Source organism: Sphaerodactylus townsendi, linkage group LG07, assembly GCF_021028975.2.
Source record: "Sphaerodactylus townsendi isolate TG3544 linkage group LG07, MPM_Stown_v2.3, whole genome shotgun sequence".
NCBI lineage: Eukaryota > Metazoa > Chordata > Lepidosauria > Squamata > Sphaerodactylidae > Sphaerodactylus > Sphaerodactylus townsendi.
The window spans coordinates 55,359,210-55,375,002 of NC_059431.1; the positions used below are offsets into that span (position 1 = coordinate 55,359,210).

Consider the following 15,793-nt stretch of genomic DNA (forward strand, 5'->3'; position numbering starts at 1 on the left):
GTGCATATGCAATTACAGTTTATCTATATATAAAAAGCTAACCATCCGTTTGTTGATGACTCCCTAACACCGATATGGCTGGATGGATCGCCCCCAAATTTTCACATGACGTCCCTCCCTGTTGCGGGCAGGTAATTGGACCTTCAAATCGCCGAAAGTCCATACCTGAGCCAGGTTAAATGTCTTTTTCCTGGTGCACCAGGAAATGAAGCTGGCTGTGTTTAACTGTCACCCTTAGAGTGTTCATGCAGCCTGTCTGTCTGTCTGTGGCCTGAGGGCTTGGTATGAGGGCTTAGAATGTTTGCGCAGATGGCCAGAGATGAGCATTGAAAACTGTAAATAGCTAATACTGTTAGGTAATACAAGCGGAAGTGAAACACATACACACTTTGCCATGTGAGATGTCAGGTGGGGTTCCCCCCCCCCCACACACATGCAGGTAACTTTCACTTTCTGTGCCTCATTCACTACTACCACACAACACACACACTCTCATCCACATCCAGCTCATCCTCACACACCTCACTCTGCCCTCCCTCACATCCAACCACCACTTACCCACTTCCTCACCCATATTCGCCACAGCTCTCTTTTACTAAAAGCAAGCTGGAGTTTGCCTTTTTCTTCTAAGAAAATCCGCGGGGTGGGGGCGAACCAACACTACTGCCTCTGCTTCTTTTGCACATGGCCCTTTAAAAACCAAGGGAGCTGGCCTCAATCTGAGTGCCTCACCACCCTGCCTCTGCTGCCTGACTGGGATAGCCTCCTTGCCCCAGTTCTGCCTTACCCAAGCCAGAACTGTGCGTGTCAACCAGCCTCATGGACAGCGGGATTCGCACTCTGGACAGTTCCGTTGTGGAATGGAAAGGGTTACCTTATACTTAAAACCAAGACAGCACCATATAATAATGTGAATTGAAAAGGGAAAGAGGGATTCCATTTGACCACCACAAAAGAAGAAAAAGAAGAAGAAGAGGAGGAGGAGGAAGAAGAAGAAGAAGAAGAAGGGGAGGAGGAGTTTGGATTTATATCCCCCCTTTCTCTCCTGTAGGAGACTCAAAGGGGCTTACAATCTCCTTGCCCTTCACCCCTCACAACAAACACCCTGAGAGGTGGGTGGGGCTGAGAGAGCTCCGAAAATCTGTGACTATCCCAAGGTCACACAGCTGGTGTGTATGGGAGTGCAGAGGCTAATCTGAATTCCCTAGATAAGCCTCCACAACTCAAGCTGCAGAGCTGGGAATCAAACCCAGTTCCTCCAGATCAGACTGCACCTGCTCTTAGCCACTATGCCACTGCTGCTCCCAAAAGGCTATGCTGGGGATCATTGGACCTGCATGGACATCTGTGTGGGTTGTGGACTGTGATGAGAAGGACAATTGCCACAGCAACGCGTGGCCGGGCCCTGCTAGTTAGTAATATAATTGCTACAGAAATGTAAATATCCTTTCTATTGGAATTCCTGGTAAGCATACTTGTAGACATCCTGGTAAGCACTGGTAGCAAAGAGATTGTCACTGAGAAAGGCAGCCATGGAGGAAGTAGAAAATAGTTTTAAGTGTAAGGATGTGTCACTATCAAGTTAATTCATGCTATAATATTTCCTATCATTTTGTATGGGTGTGACAATAAAAAAGTTGACAGGAACATAGTAGATTTCTTTGAAATGTGGTGTTGGAGAAGAGATTTATGGATACCATGGCCTGCCAAAAATAAATCTGTGGGTTCTAGATCAAATCAAGCCTGAACTGTCCCCAGAAGCTAAAATGAACAGAGGCTATTGTACTTTGGTCACATTATGCAAAGACAAGACTCACTGGAAAAAACAGTCACGCTAGATAAAGTTGAAGGCAGCAGGAAAACAGGATGACCCAATATGAGATGGACTGACTCTATAAAGGAAGCCTCGGCCCTCAGTTTGCAAGACCTGAGCAAGGTTGTAAACGATAAGCAGTTTTGGAGGACATTACTTCAGAGGATCACTATGAGTCAAAAGCAACATGCATCTTACTGTCCCATCCAAAGGGGGGGGGGGGAACAAATCTGATCTGAAAGTGGCACTTATGCCAGCAAAGGGGCAATCTCGCCAGCATGTGTCTGCTGCTCTCCCCACCCCCCACTAGAGCTGGAATGCAGTGCTGGATGCAAAGTCAGTATCCCAGTGTTGCTACCGCTGCTGGAATACTGAGGATTCGCTGGGGGAGGAGCCTTCCAACCTTTGCCAGCCTTATACCAGCAGGTTAGGGACTGCACTCAGGCCAACTTTTTGGCTGGTCTAAATCAAGTGCAGGCCATTGAGGCATCTGAGCGGCAGGGAGGCTTTTTGACTTTCTCTTGTATCGAAGTGACTTGTTCAGTAATGCACAAAATAATGGTTTTGACAAAGGCAATGAATAAAAATTAATGATAATTCTCATATTCATTCAGGATTATATTCTAGTGCAGAAGAATACAATTTTCTTGACAGCTGCAACTCAACTGATGGTAGTAACATCTTTATTTGAGACACAGTATAGTGGACTACCATTCTGGAGAATCTGCCCTTTTATCAATTTTTAAATTTGAGACTGACAACAGAGTTTCCCTCTGAATACAATTATTTACAAAAACTCATTTAGACTCTGATTATTTTATTCTGAGGGTCGACAATAGGAGGATCATCTGGCTGTTTCATAATCAAAAGGTAATCTTCATCTCAGTACCGCATTGCTCTAAATATATATAGATTCAGTAACAGATACTTGATATTTTGGTTGGGGGTTTCATGATATTAGTTGGTCAACATTCTGGGTAAATCATAACTGGGGTAAATATTTCAAGACAGGGATGTGCATTCAGGAAAGGCGAACTGAAAAAAATGGCAGCAATATAGAAGAGGTGAATATCAGACCCCCCCCCCCCCCCCGCGCTGATTTTTTTCCCAGCATTTTTCATGGTGGTACAGCCCCGCCACCATTGAAAAAAAAAGATGGTTTGGATCAGGATCACTGCCCCTATTTTACAAGTAAAAAAACACTGAAGCACAGCAATATTGTCAGCGCAGCCCATGAAACAGCATTTCTGAGAGAAACTAGCAACAGACCAATAATAATATGCCTCAGAGCATATATAGAGTGTCTTCCTTCCCCACTCCACCTACCACAATCAAGAAAGTAGAGCTTCCACAGTTGATTGACTATCTCCCACATGGAATAAAGTCCTGGAAACTCTCTTAGCATGTTTCTGTAGAGAACATAAAATATTGGTGGTTAGGAAACAACAGAAAAGACCAGTCCCAAAAAAATCTGAGAATTTTGGGGAATATCCAGGAATATATGGGTATATCATGGAATATTTTGGACCTGATTAATCAGCATCCCCACATATCTAGAATATCATCGGGATACACAAATATACCTGCAAAAGATTTGTAAGGTATACCTAATACCGTGATGGCGAACCTATGGCATGCGTGCCACACGTGGCACGCGGAGGCCTCTCACCAGGCACGCAAGTGCCCGGGTCTCCCCCTCCCCCGAGCAGGTCGCCACTGCCATTCCTCCTCTGCCCGAGGGAGGAGGCAGCTACCTTCTCCTTCGGGCGGGGGGGGGGGAATGGCGGCAGCAACCTGCTCGGGGCTGCCTGGCTCCTCGCGGCGCGTGAGCCGGGCAAGTAATGTAGAGCGAGGGAACCCCCTCTGCCCGAGGGAGAAGGTGCTTGCCTTCTCCCACGGGCAGAGGGGGAGGCGGCGGCAGCACCGGCCTGCTCAGGGCCGCCTGCTCTCGCTTTGCGGGAGCAGGTGACGCTGAGCAGAGAACCCCCTCTGCCCAAGGGAGAAGGTGCTTGCCTTCTCCCTCGGGCAGAGGGGGAGGCGGCAGCAGTGGCAGCGGCCTGCTCAGGGTCAAGCGGCGCTGAGCAGAGAACTCCCTCTGCCAGAGGGAGAAGGTGCTTGCCTTCTCCCTCAGGTAGAGGGGGAGGCGGCGGCGGCATGAACATCTGGGGCACCAGACCGGGACACCCCTGCTTTAGAAGAATAAGGGGGTTACTCTGGTGGGTTTTCCAGGCTGTGTGGCCGTGGTCTGGTGGATCTTACTCCTAACGTTTCACCTGCATCTGTGTCTGGCATCTTCAGAGGTGTATCACAGAGGGAAGTCACAGAGTGTATCAAAGTGTGTAACAGATTTCCCTCTGTGATACACCTCTGAAGATGCCAGACACAGATGCAGGTGAAACGTTAGGAGTAAGATCCACCAGACCACGGCCACAAAGCCAGGAAAACCCACCAGAACCTATAAAACCTCAGTATTCAGGTTAAATTGCCGTATTGGCATTTTGCGATAAATAAGTGGGTTTTGAGTTGCATTTTGGGCACTCGGTCTCAAAAAGGTTCGCCATCACTGACCTAATATATCCAAGTGCACATCCCTATGTCACATAGGCTAACAAGCTGAAGCTTAGTCTGTAAACTAAACAAAGCCAGTAGTGCTGCTGTGATATTTAAAGGCACAGCTAAGCACTAAAGTCTCTCCCTTTTCTGAAAGCAGCCCTCATAGTGCAAAAAGTTGAACACCGCAATACCACAACACTATTTTAGAAGAATATAAATCCTTGGGTTTAGTATCAAAATGTACACATAGGCTCTTTTTAATAAAACAGCTTGGCACTGGCTACTGCATTTCTGTATATAATAGTAAAAAAAATTTCATTGAACATTCTTTCGAAAAGTAAAACCATTAGCACAGATTGGATACAGAGGCACATAGAGCTGAAAGACCAGTTTCCAAATAGAGTTCAAGCTTAACATGCAATTTTTATGCAAATGCTCCCCGGATGTTCTATTAAGAATGACAATAAAACACAATGCCTGAATAAAATTAGATCCTGATCCAAGCAAATATTGCCTGTTTACTAATTGCTCATTTATAAAACTATGACCTTTGAACTGTATTTTTGTTCTTCTAGACACAAAGAATCCCAATTGGGCTCTTACTTGAAACCTGAGAAAAAACAAATTAAGATCAGATGTCATGCTATGTTACTGATAAAACAGGCCACAAAGAAAAATTCCAGAAATAAGTCAGATGCCATTCTGAAGCAAATAGTACATTAAACAGACACAAAAAAATGAGACTGATGGAATAAATTACTTTGTGCTGCTATAAAGAATATTTGCACAGAAAACAGAAGAATGCTTTCTGTAAGTGAACAAGAGTCAAAAGTGGACATATTTAGGCCACCAAGATATTCATGTTATCTACTTAGCTAGGAGATAAGAAATATCTGGATAGCCTTTTTACAAAACTAGTTTTCTTGCATAACAAATGTTTATGTCACTTATGTAACACCTAGTGATTTTGGGGTACAAGTTGGGGGAAAGACACCCATACAGACAATGTTCCTTCCTGAAGCAACATCAATTTTCCCAAATCAAAACAGCCTACTAGTGCACTATTCTAAGGCCATCTTGCCAGGCAAGAGACCGCTTTCAGTTCCCACCATGACTAGAAGACACAACTTTCAATTCTGAGTAGTTTGGAGCCATCTAAGGGAATATCATACACAGGAGTGCCCACCTTGTGTGAGTAGGTTGAGGTAAACTTCATATTTTCCTAAATTCTCATGCATATAACACCCAATCTGAATCATTAATGTCAACACAAATAGAAGAGGATTCAACCTTCTTCCATCACACTGATCCAACCTGAAACTATCTAGAGGAAGCAGTATTTGGCTTAATGGGGCTTAATGGCAGTGTTTGGCTTAACATGTTCTTTGGGATACATGTGAATTTCCCCAACAAAATGAACAGCACCACCCTTCAGCCATTTGAAATCAGAAGAATGGCACAGGAAGCATGCATGCCCATTAACTTGTTTATACTCCCCCCTTCCCCCAGCTGCAACTCAAAGTGGCTTAGCACAAAATCTCTGTTTTCTCTGGACTCTGTCTTCTCACAACAGCAGTGTGGGGTAGGCCAAACTGAGTATTTGTGATGGAACATGGTCACTGAACGAATTTCCATAGTAGAACTGGAGATAAAGCTGACAGGGCAAGACAATCATTAGTCAATAGAAGTAAACAAAATTAAAGGATAAATAGGAAAAAAATCTACAGCATCTTAAATAGGTAGCAGTCTAAAAAGACACTGTCTACCTTACTCTGTTTCTGTTAATTACAACATTTCAATCCCCTAAATTATCAAATATTTTCTTGTAATGGGAAAGGGGACAAACACAGTGAGTTAAAAGTAATTAAAAGTTATTACTGCTGACTTCCTGCAAACCAACTATAATGGAAGAAGAGGAGAGTTTGGCTTTAACCCTCCCCCCCCCTCTTTCTCTCCTGTAAGGAGACTGAAAGGCGGCTTACAATCTCCTTTCCCTCCCCCCCCCCACAACAGACACTCTGTGAGGTGGGTGGGGCTGAGAGAGCTCCGAAGAGCTGTGACTTGTCCAAGGTCACCCACCTGGCGTGTGCTGGAACGCACAGGCTAATCTAGTTTCCCAGATAAACCTCCACCGCTCAAGTGGCAGAGCGGGGAATCAAACACAGTTCTCCAGATTAGAGTGCACCTGCTCTTAACCACTATGCGGTGCTGCTCATTTTCCCAGGTAACACAAGATACCTTTGCCTAAGCTGATGCTAGTTTTTAGCATGGAAATTAAACAGCATTTTTGGAAAAGAATCTATTCTTGTAAAGGAAGCCAAAGAAATGCTATTGATAGAGAAACATTAACTAACATTTCCTTCCAGTCATAAAGATGATTTGCAGACAAAGAGAACATATCCAAAAAAAGCCCTGGTAAAGCCACAAATTAGCCTTTTCCCTATTACCTTTTTTACTGTGCGTCTAACATATGCAAGCTGTTACTTAATATATCTTGCAGATACTGGCGGTATTTGCAATGACCAGCTTCAGGGACAAACCGTGCATTTGATGTATCACAATGGAAGGAAGCAAAAGCAGTGAGGTGAGAGACAATGAAGACTACCTAAGAATGCCCCCTGCCAGCCATTCAGAGAAATACATTAGCAACCATACCCAAAGAGGAATGAACAATGATCTAGAAATGATAATCAAATGAATAAAGTTAGACTCAGAGATTTAAAGTAGTTCAGAGGACTGTAATGTTTCAAGAGGTTACAAATTCCCAACATAATCATAAGACATTTTGTAACACTGCCTTGAAATAAGATTCAGCTATAGGGCAGGTTGCTTTTTATTTAGCAGCAGCCTACTGAGTATATTAGGCTGAACTTGTTGATGTGACTTTCACACCTGAGCAATTTGAACTTGTTATGTCCAAACTCAGGTTTGTCAGATTTCCTCCCCCACAACTCAAGCCATTCTCTTGGGCAGATTAAATAAAATGTCTGGGGCGGGCTAAGTTTTTTGTCGCTGTAATAGTTCATATCTAAAAAGCAGCTGCACCAGCATGTTGCATTACAGCAATATTTAGTCTTAATCTACAGCAGTTAGCCAATAATTTATGACAGTAAATAAGTCCCAAATAGAAAATAGTAACCCATTATTTCAGTTAAAGCAGGCCTTTAATGTTCTTTTGGGCACTCATCCAGAATCAGTAAGTTTGCACTCGGAAATTAATTTAATCCTGAGTGATAGTCTTGATTTCAGTTGCCCCTGGAAAACTGGCTAATGAAGATCAAATTTAATAATACAGAACAAGTTGGATAATATACAATAGGTTCTATGAATCCCTTCCACTTGGTGAGAGTTTTCTTTGTAGCAAGTCTCTTCAGTCCTTTCTTCTATTGAATGAAGTTTTGCTCTGAAGGGAATCATAGAATTCATGTCCCCATTTATGTTTTTTTCAGTATGAAAAAGAAAAATCAAGATGTCATCCATGAATGGGTTGAAATCTGTTGGACCCAATTTTGCCCCATGCACAAAGACACAAAGTCACAGGTAGCTTAAATTTACTGTTTATATCGGTAAATTATAGAATACCTATGACAATCAAAATTGAATTCCACACATAAATTCAAAAGTATTTCCAAAATCAGGTTTTTTTTTAAAAAAAAAATAACGTATTTCCTAGAGATCAAAATGCAGTATAAAATATACTTATCAGGCACCACATGGCTAAAGTTAGTCATGGTTAATCTTCACAGAAAACAAAGCAATGGGACTTTGTTATTAGTAAGAGAAACTCATTTCAGTAGGAATTAGTCATAGCTAATATTTGTATCATATACCATGAAGATTTGTTTTATTTTTATTTATTGACTTTCTTAATAGCCCCTCCCAAGTTGGCTTGGGGCAATTTATAAAAGGAATAATACAGTAAAACTGACTCAAAGGTGACTACCCATAATTTAAAACTGAATATAGTGACTAAATCCAATAACTAAAATTTACAAAATTCAGTTAAATTAAAATCTAATTAAAATTCCTGAATGAAGGAGACCAACTCCAGAGCCATCCATCTGGGGAGAGATGATACATAATCATAGGGGACAGATGATGATATTAGGTCAGGCCTCCGCAAAATACTAAATATCAGATTCTAAAGTAATATCAGAAGGATCAACAATAAAATAAAATACTTTACAAACAACCAGAAGGTTAGATATGTATGATCTGGCAACAACCAAGCAAAGAGAAATATTCTCAAAATACTAAGTTTAGAGAAGCTTAGAGATATATGCATCCCCCAGAATTATAGAAGAATACCCTCAGTATTCTAGATATTCATCTAGTAACATCTAGCATCACTGTCATCATGGCATGACAAATAGATATCCCTGCATGAGATTGTAGTATTAGCATTTCCTATACTGTGCCGTTATTTAAACTAGTTAGTTTTGCAGTGTATTCTTCTGAAATTGACTTTTGAGTTTTCCTGTTGATAACTTTATTTGCCCTTTTCTATTCATTATCATGTGTTTGCCAAGGAACAAATGTATCTTCACCTTTACAATCTGCTCAAACTAAGGAACAAGAATCCAAGGGCTCAGTCTGGTTGAGTCCCTCTCCACCCCCGCTCCAACCCCCGCAAAGCTTTGAAGTGTCATGAATTTGTTACTTTTTTCCCACGAAGACAGACTATTTTATTAGCAATGCAAGAATTTCCAAAGAGAATAAACAAATATTTTTAAAAAGAGAGAAACAAACAATGAAAAATAATAGAGTGGATTTTGCACACATGATTCTAATATAAGTAAAGGATTTCTTTGAACTGGTTAACTTTAAAGTGTTTTTATAATCTGTATGAGTAAATTATAAAGCACAACCAAATGCCTTATGGAGCTAAGTCTTTTCTGAATATCAATTCTCAATAACAAAATGACTGCTTGGTACTGACTGTTTGCTGAAATAAAAATCTAATTAAGGTCATGAAAAGAACAGCAGCCTGATGATCACCCATGGCATTAGATTCAAAGAATTAATATATTTGAGCTGGAAAATGTAACAATCTTCAACATGAATAAAAAGTCCACTCACGGTGTTAGCAAGCTCTAAGTAACTTCCTCCAACTGAACTGGTGAGATTAGAGGCCTGGGTAAGCAGTTTCTGCAGCACAACTTGTTGATTCATGGCATTGCCTCCATATTCTAAGAGGTTGTGTAGAGTTGAACGACTGTTCAAGTCAGGACTCTGAAGATCTCTAGCTCCGGAATCATATTCCCAACTTTCTCTAGCACCTAGAATATTTTTTTAAAAATGAACAAAGTAATTACAATAAAAAAGAGCAGAATCCTTCCACTGTGTTTGTCACCAGCAGGTAAAAAGGTCTGTTTTGTTTGGCACTGCCTCCTTCCTCCCCAATGTTTTAATTGTTTGTTTCAAGTCTTTATGTGTATTTTAGCACTGTTTTAAATTTTTTAATTTTTGTGGGGGATTGGTTTTAAAGTGTGATTTTATTATGTATGTTTTGCTGCTCAATTCAAAGGAGGAGGAAGAATCCATCTATGAGGGAAGCACGTGGCTGTGCCTGTGGATTTGCCCTTCCTGGGGCACTTACCCTGGTGAAGCAGCAAATCTGCTGGTGGGTGGCAGAGACAGCCCACTGCATCAGTGTTCCTGCACCTCTGCCACCTTATCAGGGGCGTTCTGGAGGTGTGGCCGGGGGTAGAGGTGACATTAGTTGGCTTCCACTCAACCTTTGCAAACCGGAATGCCAGCAGCTGGGGCTTGGACTGATGCCACCCTTTTGAGAGGCATAAGTCCACAGAGCCCAACAGAGGGTTCTTCTAGTGGTGGAGAGGCTTTTTCCCCCTTCCCACGCCACTAAAAAGTCCTCTCGGAAGCAGCAGGGCAGTGCTGCATCCCGCTACTGGGGGCTTTGGATTGGGCTGCCCATTTGTTAGCAGCCTTGGTGGCCCTTGTGGGGAAAGAACAGCAGGATATAAATGTTGTGAACAGATAAAACACATACATTATAATGATTTATAAATTATAATGAAAATTTATTTATTCCACATGCCTTCTTTCTCCATACAAGTCTCATTTCCACATACAGTTATATTTGGAAGTGACAGGACTCAGTCTTGTTCTCTTGACTCTGAGTCAGAACTTTCTTTCTTTGGGTACCATAATTAAGACACACCAATAACTCTGTATTTATAAGCCCAATGAGATCTAGTGCCTTTTTTGACTCTGCCCATGAACATTAAAGTTTCATTCAGACAACCAGTTTAATTGGTACTCGTGTACCTGGCACTCATGCACAGAGTGTGAGGGAAGGCTAGTTCATGTTATACAAGACATTATATATTTAGGCATACAGCTGAACTAGAATCAGTTTTGTTTGCCTTAACCACACACACACACACACACCCCTTTATTAGACATACCGTGTTTCCCCAAAAATAAGACAGTGTCTTATATTAATTTTTTTCCCCAAAGATGCGCTATGTCTTATTTTCAGGGGATGTCTTATTTTTCTGTGTTCTGTTTGTCGGGCATGCTTCCAAACAAAAACCTTGCTACCTCTTACTTTCGGGGGATGCCTTATATTTCGCACTTCAGCAAAACCTCTACTACGTCTTATTTTCAGGGGATGTCTTATATTCGGGGAAACAGGGGTAATACAATTAACAGTTATCAAATCAACTTCTCTACAATAGCTCTAAAACTATTCAATATAAAATGTAATCATATAAATAGTTAAATCTCATAAAACATCCAAATAATTAAAATTTGATCTAAAATTAACAACTTCAGCTAAAAAGGAGGCAACTGAGGTAGTTATTACAGGTGAAAGATCGCTTAGGAGGAGTCGTAGAGTATTTTCATTAGCTCAACCACATTCCTGTCTGTGAAAATCTGCACTTAAGAGAATGGTGTGGGGTGAAACAACAGAGAAAGTGATGAAAAGAAGGAGGAACAAAAGAAAAGAAGGAACAAAAATGATCCCCATACTTTGGCAAAAACTTTGTTTATAAGTAAAAGTGCAAGTATGTACTATGTATACTTAGGTTTTTGCTACATACCCCGTATATACTCATGTATAAGTTGACCCGCATATAAGTCGAGGCACCTAATTTTACCACAAAAAACTGGGAAAACTTATTGACTCACGTATAAGTCGAGGGTGGGAAATGCAGCAGCTACTGGTAAATTTCAAAAATAAAAATAGATACCAATAAAATTACATTAATTGAGGCATCAGTAGGTTAAATGTTTTTGAATATTTATGTCAAAGAAAAACAGTAAACTAGCTCTGTAAGTGGAAAAGAGGGTCAACAAGAACAATATGGTATCAACAATAACTTTAAAAAATACAAAAACCTTAGCTTTTTTGTAAGGAAGGGTTTTAAACAATGGATCTTACAGTAAAAACTGGAATGAACATGCCTGTTCACCGTGACTCAAAACTACCCTGCTTTTTTAAAAAAGAATAGTTCATTATTTTTAGTGTACATATTTTTAAAATTGCACATGGCAGGTGTCATTTTAGAAGGGACAGTCACACAACCTGTCAGGGGAGGAATGTTTATGTTAGCAGTACCAACATTTCAGAGTATCTTTAGGAGACCATCCTGATGATACCACCCAGGTTTGGTGAAGTTTGGTTCAGTAGCCCCATCTACTATTAGCTTCCATTGGAACCAAAGGGGGATGGGAGCACCCACTTTGGGGATCCATAACTTTGGACTCCCTGAACCAAACTTTACCAAACCTGGGTGGTATCATCAAGAGCGTCATTTGATGATATCCTGAAATTTTTGTGCTGCTAGCCTAAAAACTGCGCCCACTGGAGGCCGACAAAGTAAAAACCCTAAAATATTTTTTAAAATACAGCTGACTCGTGTATAAGTCTAGGGGGGGCTTTTTCAGCACAAAAAATGTGCTGAAAAATTCGACATACATGAGAATATACGGTAAACATTAAGGAATTGACATATTACCTACAACATATATATAGCGCAATGTGTGATTTAAACCCCATAATTATCCAGGTACTGGTCTCATGTATTGGTTTCATTTGTAAAAGTGAACAAATGTTGGGTCTCTCATTCAGATTGTACATGTGTTCACTATAACATGGGAACAGGATTACCCTCTTTCTCCCATTGCAGAAGAGCTGGTGCAGGCAAATAATTTCTGCCCATTTCCCCCTGAGCTGCAATCTCCTGCACTGCATCTTACTTTATTCTTGGACAGGAGGGAATGCAGGAGGCTGCGAGAGAGAAAAAACAAACCCATTCTTTGAACTCCTGGTTCACTGAACCTAAATACCAATTCTTATGTTTGAATTGAACTGATCATTATCTACGTTCATTTTTAATGAAGAAACAACAATATAATAGAAAAGAACAAAATATTTGTCTTTCTGCAGCATTTGTGGCATTTTACATGTTCTTATATGCTGACATAATTTGTTGGAATCTCTTGAAGAAGGCTAGTCTCTTTTAATCTTATAACACAAAAAATCTGTTAATCATTAACATATCACAAGATATTTCTTTGCTAAAGCAGTGCCAAGTGTCTGCACAAGCTTCCTGTAGTCATAAGGAGCAATGTTCAAAGTGCGAACAAGTGACAACTACTAATGTAGTTACATTTGCCTTCAGAAAGGGAAATTTCTCAAAGATGAGGGGGATAGTGCGCAGGAAGCTGAAAGGGAAAATCAAGAGAGTCAAAAATGTCCAAGGTGCTTGGAGGTTATTCAAAAACACAGTCTTAAAAGCTCAGCTGGAATGTGTTCCGCAGGTTAGGAAAGGCATCGCCCAGTCCAAAAGAAAGCCACCATGGTTAACAAGGGAGGTTGAGGAAATTATTAGGGAAAAAAAGATGTCTTTTAGAAAATGGAAGTCTAACTTAACTGATGAAGAATACCAGAGAGAACACAAATGGTGGCAAAAGAGAAGCAAGTTAGCTGTAAGGGAGGCAAAAAAGGATTATGAGGAAACGCATGGCTGCGAACGAACATCAAGACTAGGCAAATCTAACAGTTCTTCAAGTACATCAAAAGCAGGGAAAGCCAGCAAGGGGAAGCGGTAGGTCCGATTAGGATGATTGAAGGAACAAAAGGTGTGCTAAAAGATGACAGGGAGATTGCAGAGAAGCTGAATGAATTCTTTTGCATCTGTCTTCACCCAAGAGGAGGTGAGGAAAATTCCTGCACTTGAACCACTGCTGCTTCTTAGGAGGTGAGGAATCCTCGGAGGAACTAGCGAAGATAGTGGTAGACAAGGAAGAAGTTCTGGGGAGCCATTGATAAACTTTAAATGGAAGCAATACCAAATCCCCTGGCCCAGATTGCATTCACACCCAAGAGTTCTTAAAAGAGCTCCAAGCATGAAATTACTTCGATGTTCTCACATTAATTATGCAACTTTATCCCTGAAATCTGGCCTCTCCATCCCTGAAGACTGCAAAGAAGGCCAATGTCACACCAATCTTTAAGAAAGGGTCTAGGGGGGACTCCAGGGAAATTAAGCAGGCCAAGTCAGTTTGACATCTGGTTCCTGGTAAATTAGTAGAATCTATCATTAAAGATAAAAAATTTATTAAACATGTAGACAAGCAAGACCTGCTGAGGAAGAGTCAGCATGCAGCTTTGTAGGAAGGCAAGCAAGTCCTTGTCTTACAAAACTTTACCTTTCAGTGTTCTCTTTTGAGGGTGTAGAAGCAGACATGTGTGATAAGGGGAACCAGTGGACATAAGCTGTCTACTTGGATTTCCAAAAGGCTTTTGACAAAGGTTTCCTCACCAGAGAGACTGTTGAGAAAACTCAGCAAATGAAGGAATAAGAGGGGAAGTCCTCCTATGGATTAAAAACTTGGTTGGAGGAACAGGAAACAAAGGGTGGGTATAAATGGGAAGTTCTCACAATGGAGTAGATGTAGGAGTGTGGTGTCCCCCAAGGATCCGGTGATTGGGGATCCAGTGCTCTTTTAACTTATTCATAAAATGACCTGGAAGTAGGGGTGGGTAGCGTGGTGGCCAAGTTTGCAGATGATACCAAATTATGTAGGTGGTGGAGAACCACACAAAAGGATTCGCGAAGAGCTCCAAGTGGATCTTGATAAATTAGGTGAAAGTGGGCTCCAGAAATGGCAAAATGTCAGTTCAATGTAGCAGAAAATGTAAAGTGATGCACATAGGGGCAAAAAAATCCAAACTTCACATTAACACTTGCTTACGAAGGGGTCAGTGCTATCAGTCAAGCAGACCAGGAAAAGGATTTGGGCATCTTAGTTGATAGTCTCCATGGGAATGTCAAATCAATGCATGGCAGCTGTGAAAAAGCGCAAAACTCTATGCTGGGGATAATTAGGAAAGGAGTTGATAATAAAAACTGCAAAAGATTGTCATCAATGCCCTTATATAAATCCGTGGTCGCTGCACCACACTTGGAGTACTGTGTTCAGCTTCTGGTCAGCCACATCTCAAAAAAAGGATATATCGAAGAAGATAGAAAAAGTGCAGAGAAGGGCAATGAGGATGATTGAAGGATTGGAGCACCTTTCCTTATGAGGAAAAGGCTGCAGCTGCTTTGGGACTCTTTTTTTTACTTTGGGGAGGAGATCGCCTGAGGGGGGATAATGATTGAAGTCTCTAAAATTCATGCATGGGGTGGTGAAAAAATGCTGACGTAGAGATAAATTTTTCTCTCTTTTCTCACAATAACTAGAACCAGGGGCATTCATTGAAAATGCTGGGAAGAGATTAGGACTCAATAAAAGGAAACACTTCTTCATAGCGCAACGGGATTGGTGTTTGGAGCTTAATATGCTGCCACAGGAGGTGGGTGGTGATGGGCCACTCAACCTGGGATATTAGCTTTTAAAAAAGGGCTTGGACAGATTTTATGGAGGAGAAGCCAATCTATGGCTGGTCCAATCTTGGATCCTACTTGATCTCAGGATTGCAAAATGCCTTCCTATGCAGTGGGCGACCAGCAGGTGCTCAGGAGCAGCAGCAGCAAAAGGCCATTGCTTTCACATCCTGCATGTGAGCTCCCAAAGGCACCTGGTGGGCCACTGAGAGTAGCAGAATGCTGGACTAGATGGACTCTGGTCTGATCCAGCAGGCTAGTTCTTATGTTCTTTGGTTTGAAATACAAATCGTAAATTACTTATACCCTATATATCAAAGAAGGCACCCCAATTCAGAGTCCCAAGGTATTTGACCACTGAAGAGTGCCCAATAGAACATGTGAAAATAAGAAAGAACAGGATGGCATTCTTGGGTGGTCGTGCTCTATTTCTAGAAATTTCTTCCCACTGAAATTTGTTAACGCCCCTGAAGAGATAGGGGCAAAAAAGGCAAATTCAGAAAAGACAGGTACAGGCAAGATCTAAGAAGAAGTTCCTTCATGACAAAGATAAGGACTGTAT

At 41.3% G+C, this 15,793-nt stretch overlaps 1 protein-coding gene across 1 annotated transcript in view; it reads right to left on the reverse strand.

Moving 5' to 3' along the window:
- Window positions 1–15,793, reverse strand: part of MCC (MCC regulator of WNT signaling pathway) — a 240,601-nt gene that overhangs the window by 208,726 nt on the left and 16,082 nt on the right. The window contains exon 3 of the mRNA XM_048503353.1: window positions 9,446–9,645. Coding sequence (XP_048359310.1) covers window positions 9,446–9,645 — 200 coding nt within the window. The remainder of the gene's footprint in view (window positions 1–9,445; window positions 9,646–15,793) is intronic.